At 36.5% G+C, this 15,631-nt stretch overlaps 1 protein-coding gene across 1 annotated transcript in view; it reads right to left on the minus strand.

Annotated features, from left to right (window-relative positions):
• Positions 1-15,631, minus strand: part of LOC149262401 (ubiquitin carboxyl-terminal hydrolase 6-like) — a 315,784-nt gene that overhangs the window by 164,389 nt on the left and 135,764 nt on the right. The window contains exon 10 of the mRNA XM_089424395.1: positions 3,545-3,586. Within this exon, the coding sequence (XP_089280521.1) occupies positions 3,545-3,586 (42 nt within the window). The remainder of the gene's footprint in view (positions 1-3,544; positions 3,587-15,631) is intronic.

Genomic DNA, 15,631 nt, shown 5'->3' on the forward strand with positions numbered 1-15,631 from the left:
AGAAGGTGAGAACTATGCATGGAGGGGCTATTGAGTACCTGAGAATAGGGCTCAAAGGTTCAAATCCAAGCAAGCACGATAGATAGAAGTTAAACAAGTGAGGGAGTTGTATCCTCACTTGATCGATGCCTAAAAACCAACTTTTGGTGGTCCAAAAGCTTTTTAGTGGGAAGGCGTGATCCAAAATGGATCCTAAAACCTCTAAGTCTTCATATATATTAACTATCGGAAACACTATCGCAAGGGAAAACAGTGAAAGAATGGCGGAAAATAGAGCTAAGCAAAGGTGGAAGTGACACTGCACAGGAGCCGTCGGATCGAACCAATCAACGATCCAGATCAAATCGGAATATCGCAATCGGGAGAAACCAGTGGAGTACATCGGAGGCAGCCCTATGGAAATCGCGATAGCGATCAGCAAGATTTAACGAGGACCGTTGATTGAGCGCGCAGATCAACGACCCATATCAAATTGCAATATCGCATCACTATAACATAAAGGGAAGACTTACCGGAGGCCCGAAGACCATGCGATATGCGATTGCGATATATCGCATCGCAGCGATACAAAGGAGCGGGGCCGATACAACATGCAACTTGCGATAGTCGGACCCAACGAGGTTTATAAACACGGCTCTATAAGTTTTGAGTTCCGATATAAAAGAGTTTGTTGGACTTTTCTGTGTATTAGCGCATTTCCATTATAAAAACGAAATACAAAGGAAATGACCCGAAGCGATAAAGCTGGACCTGAAAGGTTTATAGATGGCACTTTGGGTTACTTGAGTTCCGTGGTAAGTGGGATTTCGGGCGGGCCTCAAGCGGTAAGTGGTATTGGACGGGCTTCGCCCAATCCCATACACTAGCTGACACGTGGCTTGGCGCAGGAGAGAGAAAACCGCCTTTTCGGGCGGGTAATCTCCGTACACATAAGCCACCCAAAATAGATATCAGCCGTTGGATCAGAGATCACGCAGATCAATGGTGGGCTTGCGATAGCGATCAAAGGCGAACCCGATAGGATTATAGGGCGGATTCAATATTATTTGAAGTCCAATAGAAAGTGTTTTGTCGGATTTTTCAGTGTTTTCTATGTATTTCTCTGTGTAAACAGAGAAACGACTTTTTGGGATTTCACCTGCGCCAGTGGTCCTTTCCGTTACAAACAGGTGGCCACCATACCTTCAGCGTTTTACAATGATTGTTTAACGCTTGAAAGGGAGATGAACGGACAGGGGCTGGGAGCCAGAAAGCCTGAGAAAGGAATGCAAACCAACAACGTCGATAGGCTTAAAATCCATTCAATGGCAGAGATAGAGGGAAGCAGTTGCTGAGACAGAGAGAAAGCAGAAGACAGAGAGCAAGAGGGAGAGTCTGTGTACTCTTGTAGACTTGAGGATTTCAAGTAAATCCCTGTTGTTTTGTCACTGTTGTGTTGAGACTCGGTTTGAGCTCACACTTGTAATAATCTGCTCTTGAAGACATAATATAGAGGTCGACACTGAAAGCTGGACCAGGAGACGTAGCCAAGAAGTCTTGTGAACTCCTTGATTATTTGTTGTGTTGATGTGTGTGACTGTTATGTTTTCTAACTGCTCATTGTCTATATTATTTGCAATCTTTTCGATCCATTGCACTAAGTAATATAGGCATTCCTGCACATGAGTCTGTAATACCTTTATATTGATTTAAGATCTCATTTTCAGATCATCATCAGTCTAAAGGCACTGATTACTAGCTTTTTCTCTACAACCATGGGTTCTCTGGCCTTAGATGCTAGGAGAGGTTCTGTATTAGATTCCACCTCAACTCACCCCAGTTCCTATTCTCCCTTTGCAGGGACCCCTGGAGGCAACCATGGATCTGATCACTTCACAAAATCCCATCAATACATACAGCTCTCCAGGGGGCATTATCAGACAGATCTCTGGCTTGGCACTGCCATTCCTAGATTTAGTGACAGTGGTGATTGATGCTCCTTTCTTCCAGGCACAGCTCATCTTACTTCTACTTGTATTTGTAGTTATAGTTGGCTCCACTGGATATATAGGGCTTTCTTTTTCATGTTCTCCTATGCACTCCCCTTGTTGCCATTTCAATATGTTGTACTTTGCACACAACATATCAAAATCAGCACTGCACAAACCTAAACCAAAGGAGTCTTCAAAGAGAAAAATGCCAGATTTTCCAAGTTATACAAACTTGTTGAATCACTCGAATCTTAAATCATGAAGCCAACTCCATATTTATTCAATTTAAATCATGAAGCCAAACTCTAATTAAGCAACTTGATATGGGTTTTCCAATTTTAGCAAGTTGACAGGGAAATTACCATTTCAGAATCTCTAAAAATGCTGTAAGGTCAAAACCTCTTCACTGTACGAAGTCTGGAGAATTACAAGCATCATCTCCTGAGTCTATAACAATGCTCTAAGATCGCATCCCCTTCAGTGCCTGGACAATTATAGAATATTGAATTTTGATAAGTTGGTCATGCCTTTGTTTGGTTAGTTCTACATTGACAGGGAAGAGCAGCACAGTCCCTGCATCTTCAAGTATGAATTAATTACATTCCCCACAATGCAGTCATGGAGATATATTCACGAGTCTATGACGTTTGAAATTCATCACTTAGCTGCAGAAATATCCCACTAAAAGATAGGAACTGAGAACTAACTCATAGATTGAAATCCATAAATATTTTTAAACATGATGGATCCCTTCATAATATTTAACTTATCCATTGAAATTTCAAATACTTCTCTCCATCTGATGCTCATGTCATAGAACATAAAAGAAATTGAAATAATATTTTCCCTAAACTGAAAGTAATCAAGAATATGCAATATAGAATAAAGCTCCCAACACAAAATAATGGTACAGAAAGGAAGGAGGGTAATGCAATAAGGTTGGTCCAAACATTATACATGCAAAAGACTACAGGCATGGTAATTTGAGTTAGCTGTCTGCTTGCTTTCATCTCATCTGAGTTTTGCATAAAGATCAATGAATTTGAAGCTAGAACTCACGTGGCTCTTACCCAAAAAGTAATATATTCAACTGAAGGCTACACAATGCCGGGGATTGTGGAGTACACCACAGAATCATACAGCCCTCTTGAATTTTATATCAAAATGTTTTATTTTCGTATATTATTAGTACTTTTCCATACATTGTTAGATGATATAATTCAACTCAGATACCATTGCTCACTCGAGAAGATTAACAAATCATTTCATTATAGAATAGTAGCAAGGTAAGAATGGTGTAACTTGTTCCGGAAGACTTGATCAGGACAGGAGGTCATAAAATTCGCAGTCAACTCACTCATAATAGATTTCTGGCAGACTGTATTGAACAACATACCTTTAACAAGAATAAACAGACTTTCACTAGTTTTTAACTCTTATAAATTGCCTGTAAATTATCAACTGCCCAAAAGACAGCAGAGTAACCAACAAAATCTTTTGGTCTCTCTGTATATAGCCTCATTTCTAACATGCAGCTAATAATTTATTCTCATATACTGAGACAGAACACTCACTTGCTTGTAAGCTCGATCCCAAATAAAGACTTCATAGATTCACTGCAACATCAAATAAAACATTAGAAATGATAGAGTTGACACTTCACCAGAAGTTTTAGGAACAAACTGCAAGCACAGCAAAATAAAAGCTCATTATATAAAACAACTAGAGTGAACAAAGAAAAAGCATCGAAACAACAAGGTAAAATAATTTAGAAAAAAACATACATGATCTGGTAAACATACAACACAGAATATATTAAATGGATCTTATGAAAAACAGAACTCAATGAATAGCAGTCTTGAATAATCATAATGTCTAAGTTTCATCAATTACAGTCCAAACCTGACCAAATCTTAAATTTCCCCGTTTGCATAAATATTATACTATGAAACGTGGATCTCAATGCATAGCACTCTTGATTGGATATGGTCATAATCATCTATATTTCGTCTAATTAAAACCCAAAGTTGGCGGAATATCAAATCTTTGAGGGAATCTCTAGGGTTTTTAGAAGGGGCTTTAGGTTTTGCAGTTCATGTTCTTTCCTTACAAACCAGTACTATCACATTTTTTTATCCACATGGTGTTGAAATTTGGTACCGGAGGACAAGTGGTTCCCTAAGGCCTTGATCTTTGGCCTAGGGAAAAGTGTCCAAAAGAATTTAATTTTTCTACTAAAGTGACTTTATAATTTTTATAAAGTCAAATCTAATTTAAAAGTGACTTTAAGTGATAAAGTTACTAAAGTCTAATTTTAAAGTGACTTTAATAAAGTCAATGTAAAATTAGAAAGGAAAAGTGACTTTGGAAATAAATGACTAAGTAGGTCTTTATTAAAGTGGAGTGAATTAAAAAATAGAAAGTGAAATTTAAATAAGCATTTAATCATTTATATTTTGTGGTTGTGTCTTGGTTGTATTAGTGTTTAATCTATCCATCTCAGTTAACCAAGACTCATTTATATTTGTCAAGTTGTCCATCTTTAAGTCTCCTAGAACCTGTGTTCCACAGGCTATTCTAATTCATTCAACTTAGGGACTACCCCCCTTGACTTGTCTAGGAGAGAGTCTAAACAGAGTGAGAAAGGATTAGAGTGACAACCCTTACTCTGAGCGTTGTCGCGGTGCCTACACACTTTGTGCAACAACATTTTTTGGCGTCATTGTCGGGGATACATTTTCTTCTGTCCTTGGTTTCCTCGACATCATTTTAATCATTTCATCTTTATTCTTCTTGTTATCTGACACAACATTTTTTGGCGCCGTTGTCAGGGATAGTTTTTTGTCCTTGGTCCTCACGACATTTTTCTAATCATCTCATCTTTTCTGCCATTCATTAACCCGTCAAGCAGCACAACATTTTTGGCGTCGTTGCCGGGGATATTTTATTCTCGGCGTTTCAACGACATTTCCTCATCATTCTTTTCATCTCTCATCTCTCATTCGAGCCCGCAAAGCCAACACTTCTTGGCATTGCCACCAAGGACCTATTTATTGGACCTTGGCTTTACGACATTTCATCTCATTTTTCTGGCGCCATTTCGTCTCTTCATCCTAACTCTCGTCATCTCTCTCATCTAATCCTTTCAACTTCACTTTCTGCACCTGGGCATTTCGGTTGGTTTCCTGTTTAGGTGGCAATTCCACTTATTCATTCATTTAATCCCAAACAAGGAGCCCTCCCTGATTATCCATCTTGCCTCCATCCACTAACTTTTCGGTTTCACCTTTGGAAACTTTGTAAGAGATTTAAGCTCAAGTGGCGACTCCACTTCTTCCATTTCTTACAAGAATTTCTGCCATAAGCTCGTTTCTTGTAGATGTTTTGATTTTCTTGAGCAAGGATCTCTCTATCTGATATCCATTTGGCCCATCTTTTTCCCGTTAAACAAGTCACCATGGATTATGAATTGTTTGCACCTTGTGATTTTACTAATATTCAGGGAGCTCTGCATGGTTATCCTTCTTTTTTTGGTAACGCCATCGATGAATTTCCTCCTTTTCAAGGTAGCAATGCTTTTACTGCCGAAACTCACCTTCAAAATGTCAGCCTCTATATAAGCAAGTGTCTCCCATATTCTAAATATGAAGATGTGAAGATGAAGATTTTCATTCTTACCTTATCTGGAGATGCTTTAGATCGGTTTGTTTTTTTATTCTTTGCAATCAATCATTGATGCCTTTGAAGATAGATATGGAGATAAAGACAAAGTCAAAGCGAAAGCTGAAGTAAAGGAAACTATAGAAGTTGAAAATGATTTCAAGGAGTTAATTCAAATGGTTAAAGACATACAGTTAAATCAAGCTCAAGTAAGCAAGAATGCAGAAGTTAATCAAGCTCAACTTATTAAAGATATGGAACTTAATCAAGCAACATTAACAGCTAATCATGCGAGGGAAATTAATTCTATGCAAAGCAAGTTATTAGCCCTAGAGGAAAAGATGATGATCATGGAATTCAATCATTCAAATCAAATGACTGCCATGGAAGCAAATTATCAAGAAGAAATAAGTTCGATTCAGAGCAGGTTGTCAACTATGGATGAAGAAATGACCATCATGAAATTCGATTATAATAATCAGTTAGCTACCATGCAAGCAAATCATAAAGAAGAGATAAACTATATGCAAAATTGCTTCATGGGCATGAAAGCAAAGAATGATAAAATTATAAAGGACATGGAAGTTGATCAGGTATCTCTTCATAACAGATTGTTGGCCATAGAGAAAAAGCAGGTACCATGCGTCATAAATACAAATGGAATACATATCATTGAAAATAGATTAAAAATAATGGAAGTTACTCATTCTAATTAGATGTCCATTATTCAGAATCAAATAACGACTATGCAAGCTAATCATGTCACTCTACAAGAAAGATTCATGAAAACTAAACTCAATCAAGTGAAGTTAATAGTAAGACATGCCAAAGAAATGAGTTCATTACATGAGACGCTGGAAGAGAGGAAATCACAGGTCTCGCCTTCTTGTGAATACACCGAGAAAGAGGCTTACTCCATTAACGAAGATTTAACTAAGAATGACATGATCAAAGAAAAAATTAAAGAAGATCAAGTTATGACTCATGACACCTATGAGATTGATCCATCATTCTTGACAGAGCAGATGCAGAATGAGGAAAGACATGTCACGCATATCTTACATACTTCATCTAAGAGTTTTCAAGCAGAATGTTCCACACCATCAGTGATACAGCCTGACACAAAGAAAAAACGCAAGAAAAAGAGAATGAAAAAGCGATTTGATGCATCAAATGGCCGCGATTAGCTTGATTTTCGGATAGGAAAAAGTCCTACCGTGTGCAGAATTGGACATGGCACATCCGAGAAACAATCAATAGATTTGTTTGAAAGCAGGCAAATGCTCATCATGCACTACATTGAACACATCTAATGCCATGGGGCATCCTTTGTATTGTATTCCTAACCTTACACCATTTTATTTCAGTATTTTATTTTTGTAGGTAGATGTTTTTCATGTTATTAGGACAGTTAATAAATGAAGAGTTTATATCTTTCCTGTGCTTAAAGTTATATGATGATTTTTGGATGGACACTACTTATGTTATATTGTGTGTTGCGTGGATACAGATTCTGGATCCTCACATTCCTCCGATGCAGTAACGTGTCCCAAAGTAGAGCTAGATGTTGACCACTACGTGTCAACGACCCATAGCAGTACACACCATTTTTCGCAAAAGGTATAGCACTTGATGGATGTGTTCGTGTCATACAACTATCATCATCAGCTTAACTTCCAAGATTTTATGTAAACCCTTTCTACATGTGTATAATGTAAACAATCTCAGCAGATCTGTTTCATGTATGTAATAACCTAGGTAAACCTATTTTTCTAGTGACGCTCTCCATTCTGGGAGATTTTTTGTCTCACCGATCCATTCTCAGATGGTCGGCAGAGTTTTCCTCCAGACTTACCCCAAAGCTGGAATGGATTGTGTGGCTAGGAACTTAGGCCAGTCCTAGTGTTCTAGATCGATTCTATGTAAAAGTAATTTGAGAATAATCCTAACTATTTGGTTAGGTTATTTTATTACAAATTGTTTGGTCTGCTAGATTATATTTGTGTCGCAAAAATGGGTAGTTTGTGAGGGTCTATTACAAATGGGCTTTCTCCCTTATGATGTAAAAAATATGAAAATTATGATGTAAAGTGTATTGAGGGTTGGAAAAATAATTTATCCCCTATAGGTTAATTAATTAAATTTTCTGGCCAAAAATTAATTAAAATCTTAAGCCAAAAATTTAAGTAATTCTAGGTCCTAGGTAAATTTAAATTCTCCAAAGGCAAATTTCATCAGTCCTTAAAAATTAAATTTTAAAAGGTCCCGGGACTAAGGTAAATTAGTTATTTTGTTAAATTTTAAACCTTTGATCTCTGAGGTTAAGTCAAAGTCAATTTTTGAGGGAAATTAACTCAAAAAATTAATTTTTGAATTAATTAAAATGCATTTAATTGAAAAATTCGAATTTCCTCTAGAATTAAATATTTCGACGGATGAGATTAAAAGAAATTTTAATCTTCATCAACGGTCAAATTTTCCTTGATGAGGATCACTCAAACTAGCCATTGGAAGATTGATCATTAAATAGGAAGTCATTTGTCAGTCGATTCATCCGATATTTGAGTCGTGTGCTTAGCAAGAAGCTCTTGTGTAATCTTTTTCTAGATAATAAAAAAAGACTTTGGGGTTAAGTTTTGTTGGTGTTACTTTTCATGGCAATACTCTAAGATGTGTTGTTTTCATGCATAAGTTTTTCTAAAGCCAGTGATGATAGCTTCTAAAGAGTGATTTGAGTACAGGTATCTTGCTTAGTTGTTGGGGTTTGAATAATAATCTAAATTTTGAATGTAATAGTAGGTATCTCTATTTGTCTGAGTTTTATTATTATTTTCTCGCCCTATTTTTAATCGTTGAATCGAGTTTTGCAGGGAAATCTTGATTTTAGATCCTCAGGCGTTAGGGGAAGTTTTCAATTGGACCAACCAACTCCCGATCCGTGTTTTCTGAGGAGCCCAGTAAAATTAATCCCGGGCTTACCATAAGAATTTTTGTTGGTGACGCACAAAGGGTTTCGAGTTAGCACCTCCTTAAAATTTAAAAATTTAATTTTTGTGTGAGAAATTGATAGATCTAATTGTTGAAATCCTTATAGATTATCATACCTGGGAGCGTTGTTGGACTCATACTCCTAAGATTTGATAAATCTACCATTCTTGTACATAGATCTGTAATTTTGTTTTTGGTTTTTTTACTTGGGTTTTTTCTGGGTTTTAGTTTTTATCATTGTATATATCATTTGGGTGTTTTCTTTTTGTCGTGCAACTACAGATCTTAGGAAAAAATTTGTGCAGAGTCCAGATCTAGGCCCTAGAGGGTAGGATCTAGATCTCTGGGAGTTTATCAACATAATTTTGCAGGGACATTATTAAAAAAAATTGCAGTCCAAGGGTTTAAAAAGTTTTAAATCTGGAAATTTTCACAAGGGTTTAACGGATAAATATGAAACAGAAGCATGTCATTTTAAAATAAGATTTTCTGGGAAATTTTCTTAGGTTTATGGCTACCATTTTTCTCTTGCTTGCTGCCATATTGAGCCTTCAGAAAATTCTGAAATTTTTTTTATGTTGTCTACGTTTTGGGGTTTCTGGAAAATTTTGCATTTCTTTGCTGCATCTGCTATCCTCCTCTCCTCCCTAATGTTGACCGCCTTTATGTGCTGCGTATAATCCTCATTCTTCGTTGTTTCCATACCCCTGCGTGCATCTTATCCCTTCCTGCAATCGCATTCCTCTCCGCTGCTTTGTCCCTCTCGTCCATCGACCTCATTGCCGCCGTCAAGCTTCTCCAAACCTATACACAGCAAAACAAACATTCAACTTTACATTTTTTTATTTATTTGTTTGTGTTTTGATTAGGGTTAGGTTTAAGTTTTATTAAAAGTTCGAAATTCTTTTTATTTGGTTGTTCTTGTTTCCTTTTTTATTTTTGATTTTGTTTCTTTTTTGTTTTAGTTTTTCAATTGTAATTCATGACTTTGATTTTTTTTTATTCTTTATTTTTTTTTTAAATTAAAAAAATCTTAAAACATTAAACAATCTAAAAAACATTTAAAAACCTAAAAAGGTTTTTAAAAAAATCATTTTTGTGACTATGAGATTACTAAGGAATTAAATCATAAGAGGACCTACATTTTTGCATTTAAAAATTTAAATTTTTATGTGGCCTATGGCCCATTAAAAGTTTTCATTTATTAAAGTCCTTTTGATTTTATTATTTTTGGTCACATTAAAAAATTTAATTTCTTCATTTTACCACAATAAATTAATTGTCTAAAGAATAATTAAATTGTTGATCTAAAGTTCCTTGGTGTCCTTTCGTGGTGGTGATTTTTCTATTGTCAGATGTGATTAATGTTTTAAAATCATTGACTATTGGAGAATGACAAATTATTCTAGATCTGGGTTATTAATGAAAATCATTTTAAATCTAAAATCATTGGTTAGCGTTTAAATTTCATAATTTTTCACAGGATTTAACTACTAGATAAAGTTTTGGGCATTGATCATTCATGATCGTCACTATTCGTCACATTTATAAATTGTTCTAGATAACTTGTTTTTATTTAGTCTATGGTTAATTGAATATAAAGGCATTGGTCTATAATCATTTCTATTTTGTGGTTGTGTCTTGGTTGTATTAGTGTTTAATCTATTCATCTCAATTAACCAGGACTCATTTACATTCGTCAAGTTGTCCATCTTTAAGTCTCCTAGAGCTTGTGGAACTCATCTCAATTAACCAGGACTCAATTAATTTCGTCAAGTTGTCCATCTTTAAGTCTCCTAGAGCCTGTGTTCCACAGGCTATTCTAATTCATTCACCTTAGGGACTACCCCCCGTGACTTGTCTAAGAGAAAGTCTAAAAGGAGTGAGTAAGGATTAGAGTGACAGCCCTTACTCTGAGCGTTGTCGCGGTTCCTAGACACTTTGTGCGACAACAACTCCATTTATTGCAAATCCTAGGGTTTCCATCCAATCCTTCTTTCTCTTTTGGATCTCAACATGGCACCAAAGCAAACGTGAACCACTCTTAACATTTTCACTGCTTGTATTTCTTCTTGGCTGTGTTTTGCAGTGATCAGAGTTTGCAGCAGAAGATAGTGCTTAGCTTATGGAGGGATGGTATTGTTTCATGGTGATTGTGTTCACTGACTTTTTGCATCTCATTTAGAGTTGTTTATTCACAGTTTTTGGTGCTACTTTAGAGAACTTATCGATAGATTGGAGTGCCCAGCATTAGGGTCTACCTGATGGTTTCTTTCTGCCATCTTTTCTTGCACTTGATCCATTGTTATGGTCTGGTGGAATCATTATTTTTTTGTGACTGCAGAACCAAGTTTTTGGACCATCCTTTTTATTCATGTTTTCATACAGGGTTCCCATCCAATCCTTCTCTCTCTTCTGGATCTCAACATGGCACCAAAGCAGGGGTGAACCACTCTTACCATTTTCGCTGCTTGTATTTCTTCTTGGCTGTGTTTTGCAGTGATCAGAGTTTGCAGCAGAAGATAGTGTTTAGCTTATGGAGGGAAGGTATTGTTTCATGGTGATTGTGTTCACTGACTTTTTGCATCTCATTTAGAGTTGTTTATTCACAGTTTTTGGTGCTATTTTAGAGAACTTATTGATAGATTGGAGTGCCCAACATTAGGGGTTTACCTGATGGTTTCTTTCTGCCATCTTTTCCTGCACTGATCCATTGTTATGGTCTGGTGGAATCATTATTTTTTGTGACTGCAGAACCAAGTTTTTGAACCATCCTTTTTATTCATGTTTTCATACAGAGATCAAAGATTTATTAGCTAGTGGCTTTGACACAAGTGCTGCAAACTAGGGTTTCCATATCTGATTAAGCGGCTCATTTGGATATTTTTGGCTAGTGGCATTACCCTACTTGCTGCAGAACTAGAGTTTCAAGGACTAACATTTTCCATGGTGGATCTAGAGATTTTTGGCTAGTAGCATTGCCCCAAGATCTCTAGAACTATGGCTCCTAGATCTACTTTTTCCAGCAACTGGTCTAGATATTTTTTGCTAGTCGCATTGCCCTAATGGTTCTGGAACTAGGGTTTCCAAACCAGATATTTTCAGCAGCTAATCCAGACATTTTTGGCTTGTGGCATAGCCCACACACTGTAAAACTAATGTTTCCAGATCTCAATTTTTCAGTAACTGATCCAAAAAAAATTGGCAAGCAGCATTGCTCTAAGGGCTACAAACCTAGGGTTTCAAGACCATCTCTTATTTTGGGTTTAAAATCCTTCTTTCAACCCCAGTACTATCCTTATTGTTCATTTTTGCATCAAAAATTCTCTCTTAGCTATGCTCTTCAACTAAAGCTTGCACCATCCTAGTGCAGATTCCACGCACTACAAACTTTTTGTAAAACTGTGATACTACTTTTCTTCTTTGGGTCTGATCAAGGTGACTTTTTGTATACCTAATCTCAAAATCTCACATGGTTTGTTTTCATAAAATTGAAGAACTTGCAAGAGTAACAGACCGCAACGAATATCTTTTTAATAATCCCACTCAAACACTTTACAATGCACATGAGTTCGTGCTCTCTAAAGTTGGATTGATCAAAGTATGACTTCATCAGTTTTGGATCAAACATTTCAAACATTTTCGATCAAGTACATTACTCTATGTTATCTATATATTTGTCCAATAGACATGTCATCTATGGGGGACACTCTATTCACAATTCGCTGGGATCATTTCCACTCTATGTTACCAGATCCATCAGGCCCAGTCACTGGACCCACGGATCCCCGGATCAGAGACTTATTTGGATCTGGATTCAAGGAGATCCACCCCCAGCATCGATCGGTGGGTAAAGCTGTCAAGTGTCAGTGCAAAATTCTGAGGCAGATGTCAGCAAACTTCAGAACGAAAAACTCTGCAGACGAGTTAATGGATAACCCGATAATATGTGTTAAGAAATGGATTATTCAACCAGTCTTTGCGAAACTGGAAAATTCAGCGTCAACAAAAATGAAAGAAAAAAAACAGAGCAAATAATAAATTAGTTGGCTGCCAATTACTTTTTCTTTATTATAAACTTTAATGCAAGCCACCAACATTTATTTAGATATTTTATTTAATTTTTATATTTATTTTGAAGTGTACAAAAGTAACTTTTATAAAGTAAGTTTCATAACCATTTAATATAAATATAGTAACTATTAATTAAAGTTTAAATATTTATAAATGATGCATTAATTTTAATATTTTAAATTAATATTTTTTTAAAATATATCATATAGAAATTATATATTTAAAACTTAAATTTTTTATATTAATTTAATTAATATTTATAAATAATATATTAATTCTCATATTATTCATCTAATAATTATTTTTTAAGCAATAAAAATTATATATTTCAAAAATAATATATGCTTTTATTTTTATTTTTATATAAATTTAATTTTTAAAAATTATAAAATATTTTATATTTGTTTATAGTTGCTGTTTCTGGATTCTGGCTTTTCAAAAAACTGGCAGATCCATATCCGAATCCGGATCTGAATCCTGGTAAACCTAGTTTCCATTACTTCTTACTGAGGATTCTTCTACAAACAAATCTAAATATATACAATGGATCTTTCTCTATAACAGTTTGATGTACCACCTCTTATTGAGGTACCTTCTATGGGGACTTCCTCTACATAGTTGTTGAACCCAAAGTACTATTTTTACAGGGCACATCTAGTCATGAGTTTTGTATATTGGACATTAGCCATTTCCCAATGTGTTCATATTAAGCCCACCACATTTGGAGGCATTTTTTATGTTCCAAAAGTTGGTACATACCACTTCTTATTGTGATATGAGGGATGCTTCTCAATCGATGGAGTTGGTTCACATGTTACAGTGGGAGGGCTAAAAAATTCTCTAACTTCTCTGGTGTAGATTACATCAAAGGTCTATACGATTTGTCCAAATATTTTTTTATATAGATGATTCTATAGTGATTCTCAACAGAGATGACAATGGATCACTTCCTTCCAAATCATGATGTTGATCCATAGTGGACTCCCAAAATTCAACTGCTCCAGACATGTGCCAACCCTTGTACCCTCATCCAAATAGCATAATTCTTCTTTCCCTCTGCCAAAGGTAATATTTAACAACTTGTAGAAGCATATGAGTGTGGGAGATATGGCATTCAAGAGGGGCATATCTATCTGGCTCCAATTCAACTTAATGATGGATGTAGCACTTAATGGAATGTTTTCTCTCTATGGCCCCTATTTGGAATTAGGGGGGTTGTTGAATGCATGAGTGCAATATTCATTTTCCACCACAATATGCCTCATATTTAAGTTTGATATTCATCAACCCACTCTCATTTGTATTGAATCGGGTACTCATAAACCCACTCTCATTTGTATCAAGGTTGGTTTTCATAAACCCAATCTCAGCTGCACATTGCCCATGGCAAACCATTATCAAGTTGGGAAGAGTTTGGTATTCATCAACCCACTCTCATTTGCGTTGAGCTAGGTACTCACTGATGATTTTTGGAGCTCGAGCAAGTACTTCTGCACAGGCCTTGTGTCTAGGTATGGAAAAGTCACCCACATTCTCCTTAGAGAACTTGCTCTACTGTGAGCAAGTTGCTAATGTAACTTAGCCTACGTCTAACTTAGGAAAAAACATATATTAATATGTTGGCTTATTGAGCTAAAAGAAACTTATGAAAAGTAAAGTAATTTACTTTAGTGAGTTTTAATCTTACACATTGACCTCAAGTGAGGCGAGAACTAATCTCGACCGTTAATAACATTGAGATTAGGGTCATGGGTGGGGATTCAGCTCAATGTAAAGTTATAAAAGCAAGGTTGAGCAGTGGAAAGAGGCACACTACAACAACACAAGATTGAGAGTTGCATCTCACGGAGCGGTGTTTTGGTCAGAGGGAGTATAGATAGGTTGGGGATCTAGATCTACAAGAGAGATCGAGCATCGATCTAGGACAAATCTGCTAGATCAAATCCAGGTTATTTTATTATGTATCTTCTCAGATGGTCCATTATCCTAAGACGGGAGCCCGCATAAGTTTGGATTCTTTTAATGAAAAACTTGTTGGGCAGAAATCTCTTTGTCATTGTAATTGAGATCATTATATTTTCTTTCGTTGAATTGTATTGTGTTAGGAACTTAATTGTGTGTTTATTCAGTAAGATCACTTTTCTATTAGGAATTAAATACCAAGTGCCAAGTTCGCGAGAAAACTAACATGGTATCAAAGCTCGAACGTTGAAAATTGATCTCAAAATTACAAGAAGCCAAGGTTTGTGCTGAAACAATGGGCCATGATTGTGCAAAGGCGAGGAAGTTTATAAAGAGGGCCAAAAAAAATTTTAAAAGGGGTGTGGGTCGTGGGTGGACAACAAGCTTGATGACCCACCCAGCTGCCACAACCGTTGAAGAACAATTCTAGCAAGAGAAACTGCTGACAGCAATGGAGAAGTCGGGCAACAAGCAAATAGTCGAACAGAAGCAATAGAGAAGGACGCAACGGCCAAGACGTTGAAGGTAGAAGAGTAGGCAATGACAGTTGGTATTGAGCAGTAGCCAAAACTCGTGTTTTTCGAGGGAAAACGACCATCAACAGTGTGCAACAGCTACCGGACAAACCTAATAGGAGCAACGCTAGAAGGGATTGGCCAACAATTGCCCAACCACGGTAAGAGAGACTAAAGCAACATCCACAGGCGATCCAGTCAGAAGTAGGGTAGTAGTGGCGCCTAGCTGCCAACCAAAAAGAGTCGCTCCAAACAAAACAACGAGACGAAAAGAGGTAAATCTATTGGCCGAGCAAACACAAACATATCGGGAGTGGATCTCACAAGCCGTTTTCGGCAAACATTCGAGCAAGCCAACTATCATAGAAAGTTTGCGCAGTCACATAAGAGTTGGACACAAAGATCTGAGCAAAATGGGTAGTGAGGTCTCTGCATAGGGTTGTCACGAATTGGGTTAGATCA

Source organism: Pinus tabuliformis, chromosome 6 (assembly GCF_031772625.1).
Source record: "Pinus tabuliformis cultivar Carrire ecotype Pingquan chromosome 6, CPIR1, whole genome shotgun sequence".
NCBI classification, from domain to species: domain Eukaryota; kingdom Viridiplantae; phylum Streptophyta; class Pinopsida; order Pinales; family Pinaceae; genus Pinus; species Pinus tabuliformis.